General features: G+C 36.4%; 1 protein-coding gene across 2 annotated transcripts in view; it reads right to left on the reverse strand.

The window, feature by feature from the left end:
• ZFAT (zinc finger and AT-hook domain containing) overlaps window positions 1-16,468 on the reverse strand; it is a 74,910-nt gene that overhangs the window by 16,503 nt on the left and 41,939 nt on the right. For both annotated transcript variants that reach the window (XM_053982030.1, XM_053982039.1), the window contains exons 9-12: window positions 13,750-13,899; window positions 11,713-11,886; window positions 8,486-8,574; window positions 5,546-5,684 (exon numbers count right to left, since the gene is read on the reverse strand). In XM_053982030.1, the coding sequence (XP_053838005.1) occupies window positions 5,546-5,684; window positions 8,486-8,574; window positions 11,713-11,886; window positions 13,750-13,899 (552 nt within the window). The remainder of the gene's footprint in view (window positions 1-5,545; window positions 5,685-8,485; window positions 8,575-11,712; window positions 11,887-13,749; window positions 13,900-16,468) is intronic.

The following is a 16,468-nucleotide window of genomic DNA, read 5'->3' on the forward strand; positions in this document are numbered from 1 at the left end:
AACTGTAAATAAAGTTTTCTGTCTACAAAATGATGCATAGCAAGAAGTTAGCACAATGTTTAATGTGTGAGTGTGAAGCATTACAGGTAAAAAAACTAAGCATGATAAAATCACGAGAATCCAATTTTTTATATGAGATAAAAGAGCTTTTACTTCTTTTGCTTATGAAAGTCATTTGGTCAAATGTCAGATATCACCTGCTTGTAATAATGCAAATTAGTATTTCTTTTTTCCCCTCTATTGACTAAAGACAACATGAATAACCTACATGTGATAAATTGTTGCATTAGGTGACCAGACCTCACTGTAACAAATCTAATAGCAGGAACTGTGCTACCACATGCCTGACTCCAAATCATTGTGGCAAAAGATGATTTTCACCCATCATGTTCCAAGGCATCAAAAACACCCAGAGAAGCTGGATATGAGCCAAGACCTGTTTGCATAGTCCTTTATGAACAAAGCAATTAGAAAAAACATCCCATTTTACATTAATGGAAACTTACCATACGGTAACCAGGTGAAAAGAAACAAAATTTTAATTTTGATAAAACAGAAGGTAACTAAACTCAGTCTCTAGAGTATTTCACTGACACTTATTATTACTATACTAACCCTCCTCTTTGCTAAGTCTTTACCAAACTTCACTGTTAGAGCAGATGCTCAATATTCCATCTCTAAGCAAAACTGAAGCACTTTTTCTAAGGGAAACTCAAAAAATTCAGATTAGAATAGATTAGATAATATTATCAGTTACAGAAAATGAAATGACACATTAATTTCACACCAATCTGTAGTATTAGGAAAAACACATTGCTGTAAAGCAGTGAACACTTTTCTGCATTACTTTGATATCAAAAGTATTAAAACAACACACCATTAAATTAAATCTGTAACTTTTGTCATTATTACTTGAATTAAACAATAAGTAATAGAAACATAGAATTCAGCTGTTAATATATAACTCCATATCAGTGACTTGATATGGAAGCTCAGAGAAATTAATTTCTAGATAATTCTTTAGAATAATGGGTAACATACAGAGAAAGTCAACAAATTACACACCTTTACTACTTTCAATAACAAAACTGATGTTTGTAACAAAATACTGCAGGCAGATCTTACATAGCTCCACAACTTTCTTCCATTGACATGTGCTCTTTTTTATTTATTGGCCTAAAATCTCCACAAGACAATTCTCATTTTTGTATAAAGAAAGCACGTGATGACTGCTGTAAAACGAACACTGAGGCCACAAGTGGATCCTCACATATGGCCTGTACAAGCAGCTGCACAAACACAAACAAAAATTTGTCTCTCAGACACGTTAAAATTTTTTTCTGAATGGCAGGGAGTATCAGTGAAGAGAAAGGAAACAAATCTGGGAAAAATTGTATTGGACTTGCCAAGCACAAAGCAAATGAAACTAAAAAATAAGCCATCAAATGAGCACATAGACAGGGCCTTGCAGAAAAACTAGTGGGTAATGCATAAGATTCTTGCCCCCTTTGCAGAATATATCAAATTCTTATGCTATTTGTTTTCCTTTATTACTTTATAATACTAAAATAAATGTCACATCATAGACTTCTCCTTAAACAAAGAAACACACACAGACCTTGCAAAATCCCAAGCATTTCTCTGATCCTGGGTGATTCCAATTTATAACCACAAGCCCAGAAATTATATACTGCTGTCTATCCTTGGCAATGCAATTGCTCCAGTGAACACAGTCTCTCTTCTATGAATCATTCATTTATTTATAAGCTCATTCTAGGAATCTTGAGTACAATCCAGCAGTCTACATTCATATAAATATTTCCAATTAAATTATTTGCAATGCCTGCAATGCAGTCAAAAACCAACTGAGAGCAGAGGAGATGAGAAAGTGTGAGGCAATTCACTCTGGGCTCAGGAGGTAACTTAGAACAAGCAGAATACAATACAAATAGATATAGACAGCTTTTATTAGATATTAATCTTTGTTACTTTCCCCTCTCAATTTCTTTTCAAGCCTTTTTGCTTGCTGGTATTCTCTCTTTTTCCTTTTCATCTACAGTCCCTTCATTTCAAAGGATTTGTTTAATATCAGGCCTGAAAGGTCTTCCTTTATACATTAATAATTTTCCAAAATTGCATTTCAGATCTATGAATACAGTAATTGAAACTAAATAGCAGCTTGTCAGACAGTGGAAAAGGTGCAATGGCTGGCCCAAGCAGCTCAGAAATTTACAGAATCATCCAAAGATTTGGGTTGGAAAGGACCTTAAAGATCACCTTGTTCCGATCCCCCTCTCAAAGGCAGGGACACCTTCCACTAGACCAGGTTGCTCAGGGCCCCATCCAACCTGGCCTTGAACACTTCTAGGCATGGGGCATCCACAATTTATCTGGGTAATTTGTTCCAGTACCTCACAGTAGAGAATTTCTTCCTAACATCTATTACCTTGTATGACACCCAGGTGTCATATATGACAAGTATGATTTACTTGTCATACAGCATAATGTGTCCACAGTAATCTGTTTCTGCTGTGTGAACCAAATACAGAAGACATTCTGATTTCCAAATCAGGAAAACTTTTATTAACTTCAATAGGATTCATGTTTATCACTTCCAAATGCAAATGTCTCCCACCAGGAACAATTCTTCCCCCACTGAGATACTAATACACTGAGAAAAATTGATGTTTCTATAGCCTGATAAGGAATCTCTGGTCTTATTTGGAGCCCAGGTGCAAGATACATCTGATGCATCACAGAACAGGAAATTGAGTTGGCAAAGGAAGCTGCATGTGGGAAAATCACAGCTATTAATACAGCTCAGGGCTTCATTACAGAGCCCTGAGAAGAGACACTGACTTCATAGCTCCAACACGGATTTGATGCCTCATTATTACTCTAAAATACCTGACATTTCCACAGGTGAATGTGGAAAACAGGCACAGCACTACTGTCAGCACAGGAAATATAAATGCTGTGTAAGGAGAGGAGGAGAAAGAAGGATGCAAAGCCAGAGATGCAAAGAACAGAAAAGGCTATTTCTACAAGGACCATCCAGTCTGACTGCCTGACCAATTCAGAGGTGACCAAAAGTTAAAGCTGTTGTTAAGGGCATTGCCCAAATGCCCCTTAAACACTGACAGCCTTCAGGCATTGATCACCTCTCTGGGAAGCCTCTTCCAGTTTCACCAACTTCTCACTAAAGAAATGCTTCCTAATGTCCAGTCTAAGCCTCCCAGGCACAGTTTTGAACCATTCCAATGTGTTCTATCACTGGATCCCAAGGAGAAGATCTCAGCACCTCCCTCTCCCCTTCCCCCCCCTCAGGAAGCTGTCAGAGAGCAATGAGGTTGCTTCTCAGCCTCCTCCAAGCCAGACAAGCCCAGAGCCCTCAGGTGCTCCTCACAGGACATGACTTCCAGCCCCATCACCATCTTTGTTACCATCTGGATTCCGTCATGAACCTTCACATCCTCAGCTGGTGGGTCCCAGCCCTGCACTCAGGGCTCCCACCTGAGCACAGCAGGATAATCCTCACTTTTTCCTGCTGCTCATGCTGTGTTTCATGCACCCCAGGATGGGATTTGCCCTCTGGGCTGCCAGGGCTCACTGCTGGCTCTTGGAGAGCTGCTGCCAACCAGATCCCTGTCTGCAGGGCTGATCTCCCCACTTAGACTAGTGCCAGGCATTGTGCCACCCTGGGGGCAGAAGCTGACATTTGACCTTATTAAATTTCATCCTGTCCAATGTTCCAATGTGGTGGGAAAAGGATATCTGCCACAGGAAAAAGTTAAGGACTCCTCTCTCATCTCACTCCAATGTCTCCATTTTAAGGCTACTCTTGAATCTCAACAATTTTACAGTTCTTTTGTTTCAGTGGAAAAGAATTACCTTCAGAAATGCATTTATCTGGCTCCCAAAGGGGAAGGAAAGCCTCATCAGTATAAGATTAATTTTCTTTGTTCCAAACATTGCAAGTATGATCCCTAATTTATACTAGGAGAATTCATTCTCTCATATCTATTCCTAAAAGAAGCTACAGACAAATATTTCCTTGCAGTGCTCAGATATTTGGAAAGTTAAACAAAGCTCCCCATAGTGAAGAGCTTTCCTTCATCTGGGTGACTACAAAATAGAGGCTCTGAGTACTGACCAAGCAAATATTACTTCCTTAAAACAACTGCAGGCTCCCCATGGACTTGTAGTGCCTGTGAAAATAATAATAAAATTATATTCCTACTCTGTTATAGAGATTTACTTTTAAAATTATTTGGTTGGGGTTTTTTTTGACAAAAGGAAACAAAGAAACATTATATAAAACCAACACAGACTCAGATTACAATAGTATTTCCAATAGCATTTACACATTTTCCCCTTATAGAGCAAGTTTAAAGGGAGAGTCTACGATTGAGTTATCTTTCTGTGTCATGATTTCAGTATTTTAACATGGATTAATGCCTTCAATAGATAAATGTTATGTGTTAATTATTTGGAAATAGCATTTAGAAATAATGCAACCTTAGAAGAATTATATTTAATTCATTATCTCACACAACAGCATCATTTTGGTCTCTATTCCTCTTCAACAAAATCAGAAACTGAAGATTCCAAAAGATGAAACTGTTGTTAGTTTCTACTTAAAAACTTTCTAAAATTATGAGTAACAAAGAGAGAAACTTAATTTTACCAAAAATTAAAATATTTTCCACACAATTTAATATTTAATCTGGCTTTCTCCTCTTCTTGCTCAATATTCCTCACACCAGGCACTAGAACTGAAGGAGCTTTACACCCATAAATGTACCTGACTGTATAATTAGTTGCTTGCTTTGGTTCATCTACCCAGTGTGTAACAGCAAAACTACTTATGGGACTCAGACTAATCCTAAATTAGACTGTTAAGATTTCTGTTATACTACTAAAAAATTCTTGGCTTGCTTACACAGACAAGGTGTGCTTCCTTTGCCCATAAACAACATTCTAAGCATAACAACTCCTAACCTGTTTTACCTGTACCCTCTTTTCTCCCCAGATTTTTCTAGTGGGGGAATAATTTGCTGCCGTTTACTTTTCAGTCTCTTTCCTTATGTTTGCTGAACCTTACCTCGAGTTCAACCTTGCAGAATTGTCACAGAAATTTATCAGCAGAAAGGTATAAATTTATCATTCATTTCAACATGCAGTGATACTTGATTTACAAAAAGAGACAAACAAGTGTAAATGATAAATGTATGTAACAGCAAATAGCACCGTCAAGGTCAAACAAAACTTTGGTTCCCACACCCTTAAAAACCAAGAACAAAGAACACTGAGTGAAGGGTAAAAGGTGGTAATTTCAAAATTACTAAAAAGAAATAATGATTTATCATATAACACCCAATAAACTAAAGAACACATACTGCACAAATGTTTACCTTCACACCAAGTTTGCTTCAGCAAAAAAAAAACAAAACAAAACAAAAAAAAAACAAAACCAAAAAAAAAAAACCAAAAAAAAAAAAAACCAAAAAAAAAACCCAAAAAATCTTATTTGGTGGAGATGTACCTTGTTGGATAAGAGCTTCAGCTGCAGGCTCCCCAGACCCTGCATTGACATACTCTTCATTGGGATGCTTCCTGTTGTAATGCCTCTTCAGGGAACCAGATATATTGCAGGAATAGTGGCAATGTGCACAGCGGAAGGGCTGGGAGCAAAAAGGAAAATGTTGGACTGTATTTCCTCACCTCTTCAGGATACTGGTCTAAGCTGAAATGTTTTGATCCCAAGAAACTATGTTCATTTCTGGCTTGGGCATCTTTCCAGGAAACCCTCGAAAATTCAAAATAAATTGAAGTTGTAACTAAACACTACCTAAATTTGTTACTTTCTATTATGTGCAAGACAACAAATATTCTCAGTATTATAAGATTATTACCCAGTTTTTGTAATTCAGTAAATTGTGTATCCTCATAATTGATGATAACAAGTCTGACCATGTGGAGACTCTCTACTATGAAATGACTCAGCTGCTGTGAGCTTTGGTCTGACAAAGGGCAGCAAGACAACTAAAATAACTGAAAGTACAACATGACTGTACAGCCAATCTAATTTTCCTCCTTTTCCTTTCCTTTCCTTTCCTTTCCTTTCCTTTCCTTTCCTTTCCTTTCCTTTCCTTTCCTTTCCTTTCCTTTCCTTTCCTTTCCTTTCCTTTCCTTTCCTTTCCTTTTTCCTTTCCTTTCCTTTTTCCTTTCCTTTCCTTTTTCCTTTCCTTTCCTTTTTCCTTTCCTTTCCTTTTTCCTTTCCTTTCCTTTTTCCTTTCCTTTCCTTTTTCCTTTCCTTTCCTTTTCCTTTCCTTTCCTTTCCTTTCCTTTCCTTTCCTTTCCTTTCCTTTCCTTTCCTTTCCTTTCCTTTCCTTTCCTTTCCTTTCCTTTCCTTTCCTTTCCTTTCCTTTCCTTTCCTTTCCTTTCCTTTCCTTTCCTTTCCTTTCCTTTCCTTTCCTTTCCTTTCCTTTCCTTTCCTTTCCTTTCACCTCTCCCTGGCATTTGCATTTCTCTGACCATTTGGTGAGCTAATTTTGGCAACTAAATTAATTAATTTTAAAGAACACGTCTCTCTTCAACTGACAGAGAGAAAAATTCTTAAAGACAGAAAAAATTAGGAAAACAAACATTTGAACCTAAAGTTAACCTTTGATAATAACTTTCTGACTGAGTTATGTCACAGTTATAGGAAGCCTGACACAACCATTAGGTCCTGTAAAAGCATGCAGATGTTGACTGAAGTCCTCAGGGAAAAGTCAAGTACCTCAGAACAGGATGGAAAATGTTTCATGCAGAGCAGTCCCACCTAAAGTTCCTCAGCAGAAAATGGTTGGTACAGAAATGTTCATCCAGGAGATGAATTTAAAGCAGGGAAATGTCTGCAGTCAGGGTACATTGATTAGAACACTATCCTAAGCTCATTGCTCGTGATCTTCCTTCAGGCTCCAAACAGCAAAAATAAGGAAGAAAAGTGATGTTTAGATTCCCTTAACCTTATGCTTCAGAGGGTACTGTAACATTCAGCTACTCAGTATTTCAGAGATGGGTACTCTCTTTCTATTGCTGAAACTGTAATTTTTTAAAGAAAATAATCCAGACTGCTGTGCTCTTGTAGCACTCACTTGGGCAAGTCATGCATGTTACCTGCTACTAGATAGCAGGACTGCAAATTCATGGAGCTGGGAAATATGATGGATTAAAGGATCATTAGGTCACAAAAGTAGTGACAGTTCTCTGAGCCTGATAAGCATGAAAACAACTGTCCTAAAAAGAGGCAAACATTTTTTAAACTCCTTTAAACAAATACTCCTGATTGATCTAATCCAGTGTTCAGTTCTCTTGACGATGTCCTGAATTGCCACACTTATGTGTAGGCAGATCCCAAGGTCAGAACCTGCTGCATTTCAAGAACTGCACTGTGAGTGCATTCATCACTTCAGCCATCAAAAAAAAGAAAATTATGTATTTTCATGTACAAAAAATATTTTAAAAAATGTAAGTCTGGAGCAAAATCACATACTTAAGAAAGAAAAATTATTTGTTCAAAATGTATAATCTCTTTAGATGACTTGTTTTGTCTTCCAAAACTTAAAGCATCATTGAAAAGACTGCTTGTCTTGCTGCTTTATGGTACTTGTAAAGAATGCCTGCAGTGTACTCTTTACAGAAGTAAAATGATCTCTTAGATAATGAAAGATGTTACATATGAAAATAGTACGATGTTTTCAATAAGAAATATGTTCACTGTTAAGACAAAGCTTCACATTAAAATGAACATTTTTGTAAATAAAAAATACTGTCTTTTCTGGAAAAGGAACCAGTATAATTCCTATTTACTGAATATAACATTTCACAATACATTCCATTAGTGCCTATCTCATTGAGAACCAATGTGAAATTTAGAAATAAAAACGTACTACCATTTATTAAAATAAACTGTATCTCTAATCTAAATATTTCGTAGAAACATTAACAATTTTCAAAACTCTTTCCAATGCATGTTTCAGATAAATGTTTTAAGGTAAGTGTTTTAAAATTAATTCTCTTCAATTTTCTTCAAGTATATTAACTCATCTGTATACAAGAGACTGCAAATTTCAGGGAAAATTGAGGTGGGCAATGAACAGTGATCTAGTGGATTTGCTTTCATACTTCCCTAGGACATTTTAAGGTACACATTAGATTCACTCACTCAAGGACTGACAATCAAATTTTGATAAATAAATTTGTTTCATATTGCAGCATACAGATATTTTTGTCAAGTAAAACTACTAATTACAAATTGGTCATGAACAAAATAACCCGATCTCAAAAGTCTGAATATAAAGTCAAAATTTCCAAAATATTAAAATGCTTATATGCTGTTAATTGTCGTCAAACAAGAAAATGTGCCAGTTTTAATACTGCCATCTAAAGTTCTGTGTATTTCCTAAAAACTTTAAGCATGATTTATATGTTTTCTTACCTTGAAAGAGACATGTTGTTCCATATGACGTAGGAGCTGTGGTTTCTGGGCAGCTGTATAGTCACATACTGTGCATTTAAATTGCTTTCCTGCAATGGGAATAAGAAATGGAATAATTTTTCTATTTAATTTCAGAAAACTACTGATTCTATTTCCTTATAAATTCCAAAATGCTAAGAATGATCAATAAGAGAAATCTGGCACTTGCTCTACAACATTTTGGTTAAATAGAGCTAAGAGGAGAATAAGGGAGGAAAAAAGGTTCAAGTGCAATCTTTAAATTATAAGCATTAAAAACTCTGGATTCTCCTGGGATAGTCACTTGGGAAAGAAGAAAAAGAATTGTTATAGTGCACCCTAAACGGAAGAAGGAAATCCATTATTTACAACTGCAGGCACAGCTACTTTGCTATTTGTAAAGCACACTTGGAAATCCTTAAAACACCAATGTTTGATCATGTTCACATGGGTTTAGTTACTTCTGTCCAAGCACTGAATTGTTATGATTCAAACACATTTTCCCCTCCAAGGAGTCCCTCTCACTAATCTATTTTTCCCCTTATGATTTAAATGAACACAATTTCCTTCCTTTTGTTCACTGGGTTTCACACTCTCTTTCTCCTTATTTTGCCCCTAAGATTCTATCAGTCCTGCTACCTCCAGCCAAATTACAAAGTGCATTAAATTCAGAAGGACTTAATTCCTGAATTAAATCTGCACAGCTGACAAATAGTATTTGGCTCATGTGGATTAAGGATATGCTAAAAACTATTCCAAAAATAAAAGAATCAAAAGGTGAAGTAGAAGTAGAATAATGTTCTGTATTATCACAAAGAGATGGGGTTTCTTTAGATTCCAGATGCTGATGAAAAAGGTAAAAGCATTTTATACTAAGTGTAGAAGTTTCTGTAAAACACAGCTAAGAAGCACCTCCTGGTATCTAAATAAAATAATGAAAATCAGGCTTTCTGGTTTACTTCTAACCACAAGCAGTAATGACCCTGGACTACAGAACTGCTTTCTATCATGTAACTCTTGAGAAGTCTGTCTTCTGGGAAAAGAATAAAATCAGACACAAAACTACTTTATATTCCAGACTTAAATTGACCTTGCAGGGTTCTGATATTTGAACAAAAATTCCTTGGATTCATAAGTCAGGAAGACAAAACTCATAAACAGTGAAACAGCTTTCAAATTCACTTATTTGTGAAATAACTGAAGAACACTACATGTGTGCTGCAGTGCTGTCACTACAGGAAGGGACACTGGGCAAAGAGAAGCTGTCACTCAGAAGGGTGAAAGTCCCCTGACAAAGCACATTCCTACTGACAAATGTCCTCTTCTTTTTCACAAGAGTTTGAAATGCATGAAAAGTTTGCTGGGGTGGACTAAGTCAGGAAAATTACTTAAGACTCCACAGACAGTGAGATCCTGCTTCCACTGGAGACAATGGTCAAACTCACCTTCCAAAGGCAGTGGGAATTTCCTGGAATAGTTTTGGAAGTGTGAAAAGCAAGGCAAAAGAGCCTAAGTCTTGGATTTATTTGTACCAGTCAAAAATGGAGGTTTACCAAAAAGGAACACAGAGTCATGGAATGGTTTGGGTTAGAAGGGACCTTAATGGTCATCTTGTTCCAACCCGCATCACCCCAGTGATGGGCTGGGACACCTTCCCCTAGAAGTCACTGGAGTTATTCCAGAAGACGATGAGTTTGAAGCCAGCTAAAAAAGGCTCCTGGTAATAACAATGCCTCTAGAGCCAAGGTTCCAGCCTGACCGAGCAGTAACTTATAAAAGAACACAGTTCCTCACATGGATTTAAATGTTTAAAGCTAACTTCATGCTTTTAAACCCAATCCAGACATGGCTAGATCCTGCTCAACTATAGTGCTATTCTTAACAACACTAAATTTCAAAGCAGCCTCAGATGAATTGCAGTAAGGACTTATAAACACATATACATGCTCTAAGAAATCTAAGTAACACACAGGTGAAAACAAATTCAGCTTTCATTACTGAATTTCACCATTTGATCGTGTCAGATGGTGAAAACAAACCAGAAAGTTTTTGAAATGAAACCCCATGAAGTGATTTTTTTTAATGGGACCATAGAAAGAAATCTTTTTCTTTATAGACTGATCATGCTTGAAATTTTCTTTTCATTCAAATACAACTTGCCTCCTTCTCCTAGCAAGGAATCAGCTGAGGTTTCCATTTGTTAAGTAAAATCTTGATTTTCACAAATGAAGCTTAGATGTGTGTGCCAGACCTACTTGTAACTGATCAAGTTAGTTCAAAATATTAGAAAGTACTTTTTGAATAACAAGTGATTTACCAACACATATAATTTCTGCAATAACTTTGGTAATAAAACAGTAACTATAATCTCCCTGTAAGTTGTAGCATATTGATGTAAAAGGGATCGTTTCTTCCACTTGAACACACAGACATAGGCATTAAAAAACATCTCTGACACAGAAACTTCAAATATATTCTATAAATGGAACAGAGCATAGTGTGCTTTCTCTGAAGATGTAATTTGGAAAAAAAAAGAATGTAAATGAAGTGGTCAATAAAAAGTGGAATGAGGTTTCAGATAATTGCATGAGTAACAAAGATCACACTACTAAGTCACAATGAAGGTCTGTACAAATTATTCTGCTAAATAATTTACTTCAGTATGATAATCATAGAATAATAAAGTCCTGTTGTGCTCTAAGCTTTGATATAAAATGGGATACTTTTCTGGATGTGCATCTTGCTTTTTTTCAGTTATCATCACAGAAATAATAAAACTGCAGGGCAAATGAGGTGCTGAGTGTGAGACTGTAGAGACTAAGTGCCCAGGTTTGCCACTGAGTGATTAGACACCAGGATCTAAATAATATTCTCACAGAATAAAACAGTAAGAGACTTAAACACAGAACTATTGGCAATTTCAAATTTCTATTGAGATAAACGATTCTCTGTAAGAACAAGGAAGGCATACAAAGCCAACACAAATTTCACAGAAACCTAATATTTCAGAGACAGCTGTCTTTCATAGAAATTAATTTCGCAAAGTTTTGAATTATTTCCCAAATGGTGTCTCCTGGGAATAAACAAAGTCTATAAATCACATGTAAGTGTTCAACTGAAAAGCATTTGTTAATAAGGCCTGTGGTACAGCCAATATTTATTGTCCTAAAATAGATTTAATAACTAGATAATAGATTTAATGCACTTACCATCAGCAGTATGAAGGAGCTTATGGCTCTTCAAAGTGCCTTTTGATTTGAATTTTTTCCCACACATATCACAAAGGTGGGTTTTCTCCGTGCTGTGACGATTCATATGGGCTTTCAAGTTGCTCTTGCTGCGAGTGGCGTACTCACAGAGGGAACATTTGAAGGGTTTCACACCTAAAAATGAAAAAATATACCATGAAACAACCAGGCTGTGCCTTTCCTGGCTGGACATTTGCTTGAGAGAAATTTCAGATCACGTGAGCAACATGGACAAAGAGAAACACTTCAAAATTTGGATCTCTACAAATAAGAAATTTCATCTACAGCTTCTGTGTAAATGATGCTGAGCTCATGACAGCATCACTTAACTTGCTAGGAAAAAGAGGAGTTTCACAATTGAATATTGCCTTACTGAAGCCAGGTACTGAGTTTGGCCAGGAAAATACTGATATTTGTGCCTTGCTATGCCTACCCTTCATTTAGAAGTAAAATCCAGGCTGCCTATGTCTATGCTGAGCTGTTGTACGTGTCTCCTTCTAGAAGTCTTCAGGTAACTCCCATTCTCTGTTTACTACAATCAACAGTGAGGAAACCTGTTGTAAGGAGGACTGCTTCATCAGGCAGTTAACATGAAAGCAGAAGTTAAATGTGCAAGCTGGGTTTTATTGTTAATTAGTGTCAGATTTGCTAATGGTTCAGGCAGATAAAAGCACTTAAAACTTCACTTCCCTCAAACTGTCCAAAGCATATAGGGAGATATGTCCAAAGCATATAGAGTGGGTCATCTAACAGAAGGTCTATGAGAACAAAGTAAATCCTTCAAAGAAAAGCTGAATAAATCTGAACTGGCAGAGTAGTTCAACAGTTTCATGAGGGTCTCCACATTTTAGATTGATGCTCATAACCTTAAAGTTAGATTTCCAAGCATGAAGAATTACAGACTGCTTTAAGCAGACTTGATTGCACACTTTGATTTGGAAAGAAATTTCTATTCATCTCTTTCTCCTGACAGTTAGATGACATGGGTTCCCAGTTCCAGTCAGAATAAAAGAACTTTGTCTATAGAATAAACAAGGAATTTCTCTAACTTACATTCTGCCTTACCTAAACTCCCTAACGGAGGAAAGGCCACTGGAGAGGAGCCCTGCTTTGCTACACAGGCAGGAAAGTTCAGAGTTAGAGCATTCAAACAAATCTGCTGAGCTACCAATACAGGAACACTTTGGGAACAAGACACCAGTTTGAGAGCACCAAATCCCATTATCCCCTTTATGCAGAGGGATGGCTAAAGAACCTAAAATCACAGGCAATCTGTTCCATAGATTACTAACGTGACTAAAGAGCCTGTAAGCTGTCTTCAACCTTTTATAAAAATACACAGACTGGATAGACACAAGATTTTACTGTCTAAAGATTTTAAATTCAAGGCATTTTTAACCCATGTGTTGCCATATTACAATAATTTCTCCCTAAAAAAGTCATAAATATGATGAGCATTATCTTAGGGGATTTTGATTACTGTCTGTGTCTGTGGCACCTAGCTGCCATGCTCTGCAGAATTTAATTAAAATACTCACAGAATTTATATGCATACATCAAAGGAACTGGATTTCAATTGGTTTACTAACAGATTTCCAGACCAAGGATTTTTGGACAAATGTAAAAGGAGCAACAGAGACTCATAAGAAGAAACAGAAAATTGCTTGTTTCAAAATACTGAGCATATATTTAATTTACTCCTCCTTACTCACATAGAATACTTTATTGATGTTTATGAATGTGCTTTGGAAAAAAAATTGTTTCAGAATTTTTAAAATTTTTATAAAACATTTAAACTGTCTATTCATGTTCTGAGTGTGAAGTTCCATATGTGATCCAGAATCCATTAAACTAACTAATTAACCTCCAATGTAGCTTAAAGTTTTACATTCAAGTATAGAAATAAACTGAAATCTGTTTTTTTTTTTTTATGTCAGCAAAGCTTCAGGGGAATATGAGACTCATTATATGCCTAAAAGCTTAAAACCAGAGTTTTACCTTCATGAGCCCAAATATGACGTTGAAGGTCTGATCCATTCTTCATAAAATAAAAATCACAGTGGGGACATTTCACAGCTCGTTTTCCAATAAGTCCTTTCAGCTGAACTCTTCTGCCAAGAATCTCAGAAATAGTAGTCATTGAAACCTCTGAGAAAAATGCAAAAGGTAGTAAGAACCAGAAGGACATGAGGGAATTTATTTTTTAAGTAATATTGAAGAGCTAGATCCTGATTCAGCCCAACTTTTAAAAAGTTGTATTTCCCCTACTCCCACTCAAAACTGACTTGAGCAAAGAGCAGAAGGACCTTTTTTTCCTTTAGGCCTTCTAGGATGCTCTGTCTTTTCTCTCCTGATCTGTGAACTCACTGTCCTCACTGCCTGTTTAAAAAAAAAATAATATTTTAAATATAAAAAAACTTGGTTAGGCCACTGGCACAAAAGAATATTTTATTACTGTGAACCTTCCCCATAAGCTAAATTAGCAATTTTTTCTTCAATATTTTCAAAAGCTTTATTCAAGATTTCACCCCAGATTTCCAGATGTCAAGGATCTGAAGACAATTCACTTCAGCCACAGCTACAATGGTCAGAATTCTGATAATCAGGCACTTTAAAGGGAAAACCAGGCTTATGGAATAAATGTGACTGGAAGGGACCTCAAAGGTCACCTACTCAAGCAGAGTCAACTTTACAGTTCCATTTTCAAAGTTACATCAAGTTGCTTGGGGTCATATCCAGTTCTGTTCTGAACATATCCAAGGATGCAGATTCTACAGCCTCTCTTGGCCCATTGCAGTATTTAACCATCTTTACAGTCAAAACTGTTTTCCTAGCTCTAGTCAGAATCTTCTTCTTTCAACTGACATCCCTTCACTGTACAGCTCCAAGAAAAATCTCTCTCTGTCTTCTTTTTTTCATTAGATTGCTGAAGACAGCAATTAAGATTCCTCTCCTGGCCTTTTCTTATTCAAGCTAGACATACTCAATTCTCTGTATTTCCTTCATATGAGATAATGTTTTGGTTGTCACAGGGAAAAAGTTCAAAATAATGAAGTTTAATTTAAAGTGGTCCAGACGCATAATGAAAACGCTGCTGGATGCTTTTAAAAATAAATCAAATTGCTCAATGCATGTCAGATGAATGAAATGCTATCTCCTGACTTAATGAAAGTACAACACTCATGCAACCTAAACTTTAAGACATGAAAGCTGGTGACATGTTATGCCCCAAATCTTATAAATTTGAAAGTTCCTGTCTAAACTTCGATTTTTACCAAAATCACCTTGTCTCCTGATGATCGGTCCCAGAATGCAATCACAAAAATCATGCATGAACTCATATGCACAGGGAAAATAACCTCAAAAGGTAACTATAAAAACCCATGAACTGAGCAGAGATAAGTTCTAAGGTACCAAAAAATGAAAAATACAGCCATAAGTCTGAACCCTTATTCTGCCTTTCATGGCTTAGATCCTTCATTCATGACTGCAGGCTAGGATGTCTGCTCAGTGGGGAGCTATGGAAGCTGATACCTCTCATGCCTCAGAACTTTTAAGAAATATATTAAATCAGACAATGGATGAAAGGTAGATAATTCTGAGAGCTGGGACCAGAACCCAAGACTCCTCCTTCACTGCTGAGTACAAAAATCATTGGGCAATAAAGCCAAGCTCTCTTATCTCTTTGGTTTGAAATACTGCTCTGCCAAAGTCTATGGAGATTTTTGTCTCATTGCCTTCAAGGGACCAAAATTCAACTCCTCTGCAAATATAGAAGAGGAAGGATGACTTTTTGATTTCATACTTTCTACGTGATGAAACAGAAGACACAAGGGAGCAGGGCATGCTGAATGATACTAAGAAAGGAAGGAGAGGGGGAGTTCTAGGACATTTTAATGATAAATATGAAAAGTGTTTCAGTTTAAATTAATTTTTGATGTGTTGCTTTAAAATTCAATTCCTGTTAAACAGTACCCATCTTTCCTTTCATCTTCATTAATTTTAATTTATATTTTTGAAAAAAACTGCACTCATGCCACCACAGTATTTAATAGCTTATACCATCAGACCCCTCACATTTATATGGCTTGTAATTAGATGTGGTATACAAATAAAGGATTTCTTCCTGATTACAAGGCGAAAATTCACAGAAATAAAAAAGATTTGTGCATTAATTCTCCTCCATGTGTTAAAACAGGGTTGTTGCATAACTGTTGCATAGGCATATCGTAGATGCAGTATTTCTTTAGTGCCACAGAGATACATCTAATAAATCTGCTATTCCGCCTTTAAGATCTATTCACCCCTGATACAAGAATGAAAAATGAAAACACAAAATACTAGTGCAGATTTTAAAACCTTACTTTTTTAAACCTTACTTCTATTGTAATAGTTTAAAAGACCCACTTGAATAAAAAAAAATTTACACTATACTTTTTTTAGAGGGATTCAGATAACACATGAATTGTTCAGGAGTATTTAAATCCATGAGTTTAGTACTTCAGGCCTCCAGAATTAACTGGTATTTCTGGACTTCAGACATAGCACACACTGATCATTCAGCAGTCAGTGGACCAGTACAGGCTAATGACAAGTGTAAGGGCACAGAACACCATTGTCCTGCCAGTTCTCAGGTCCTATTATGTAGTGAAGTCTTCTATGCTCCCTGCCTGAGGCAGCACGAAGGCTTTGAAGGCACAGTTCTTGAGATTCAATT

Source organism: Vidua macroura, chromosome 1 (genome assembly GCF_024509145.1).
Source record: "Vidua macroura isolate BioBank_ID:100142 chromosome 1, ASM2450914v1, whole genome shotgun sequence".
NCBI lineage: Eukaryota > Metazoa > Chordata > Aves > Passeriformes > Viduidae > Vidua > Vidua macroura.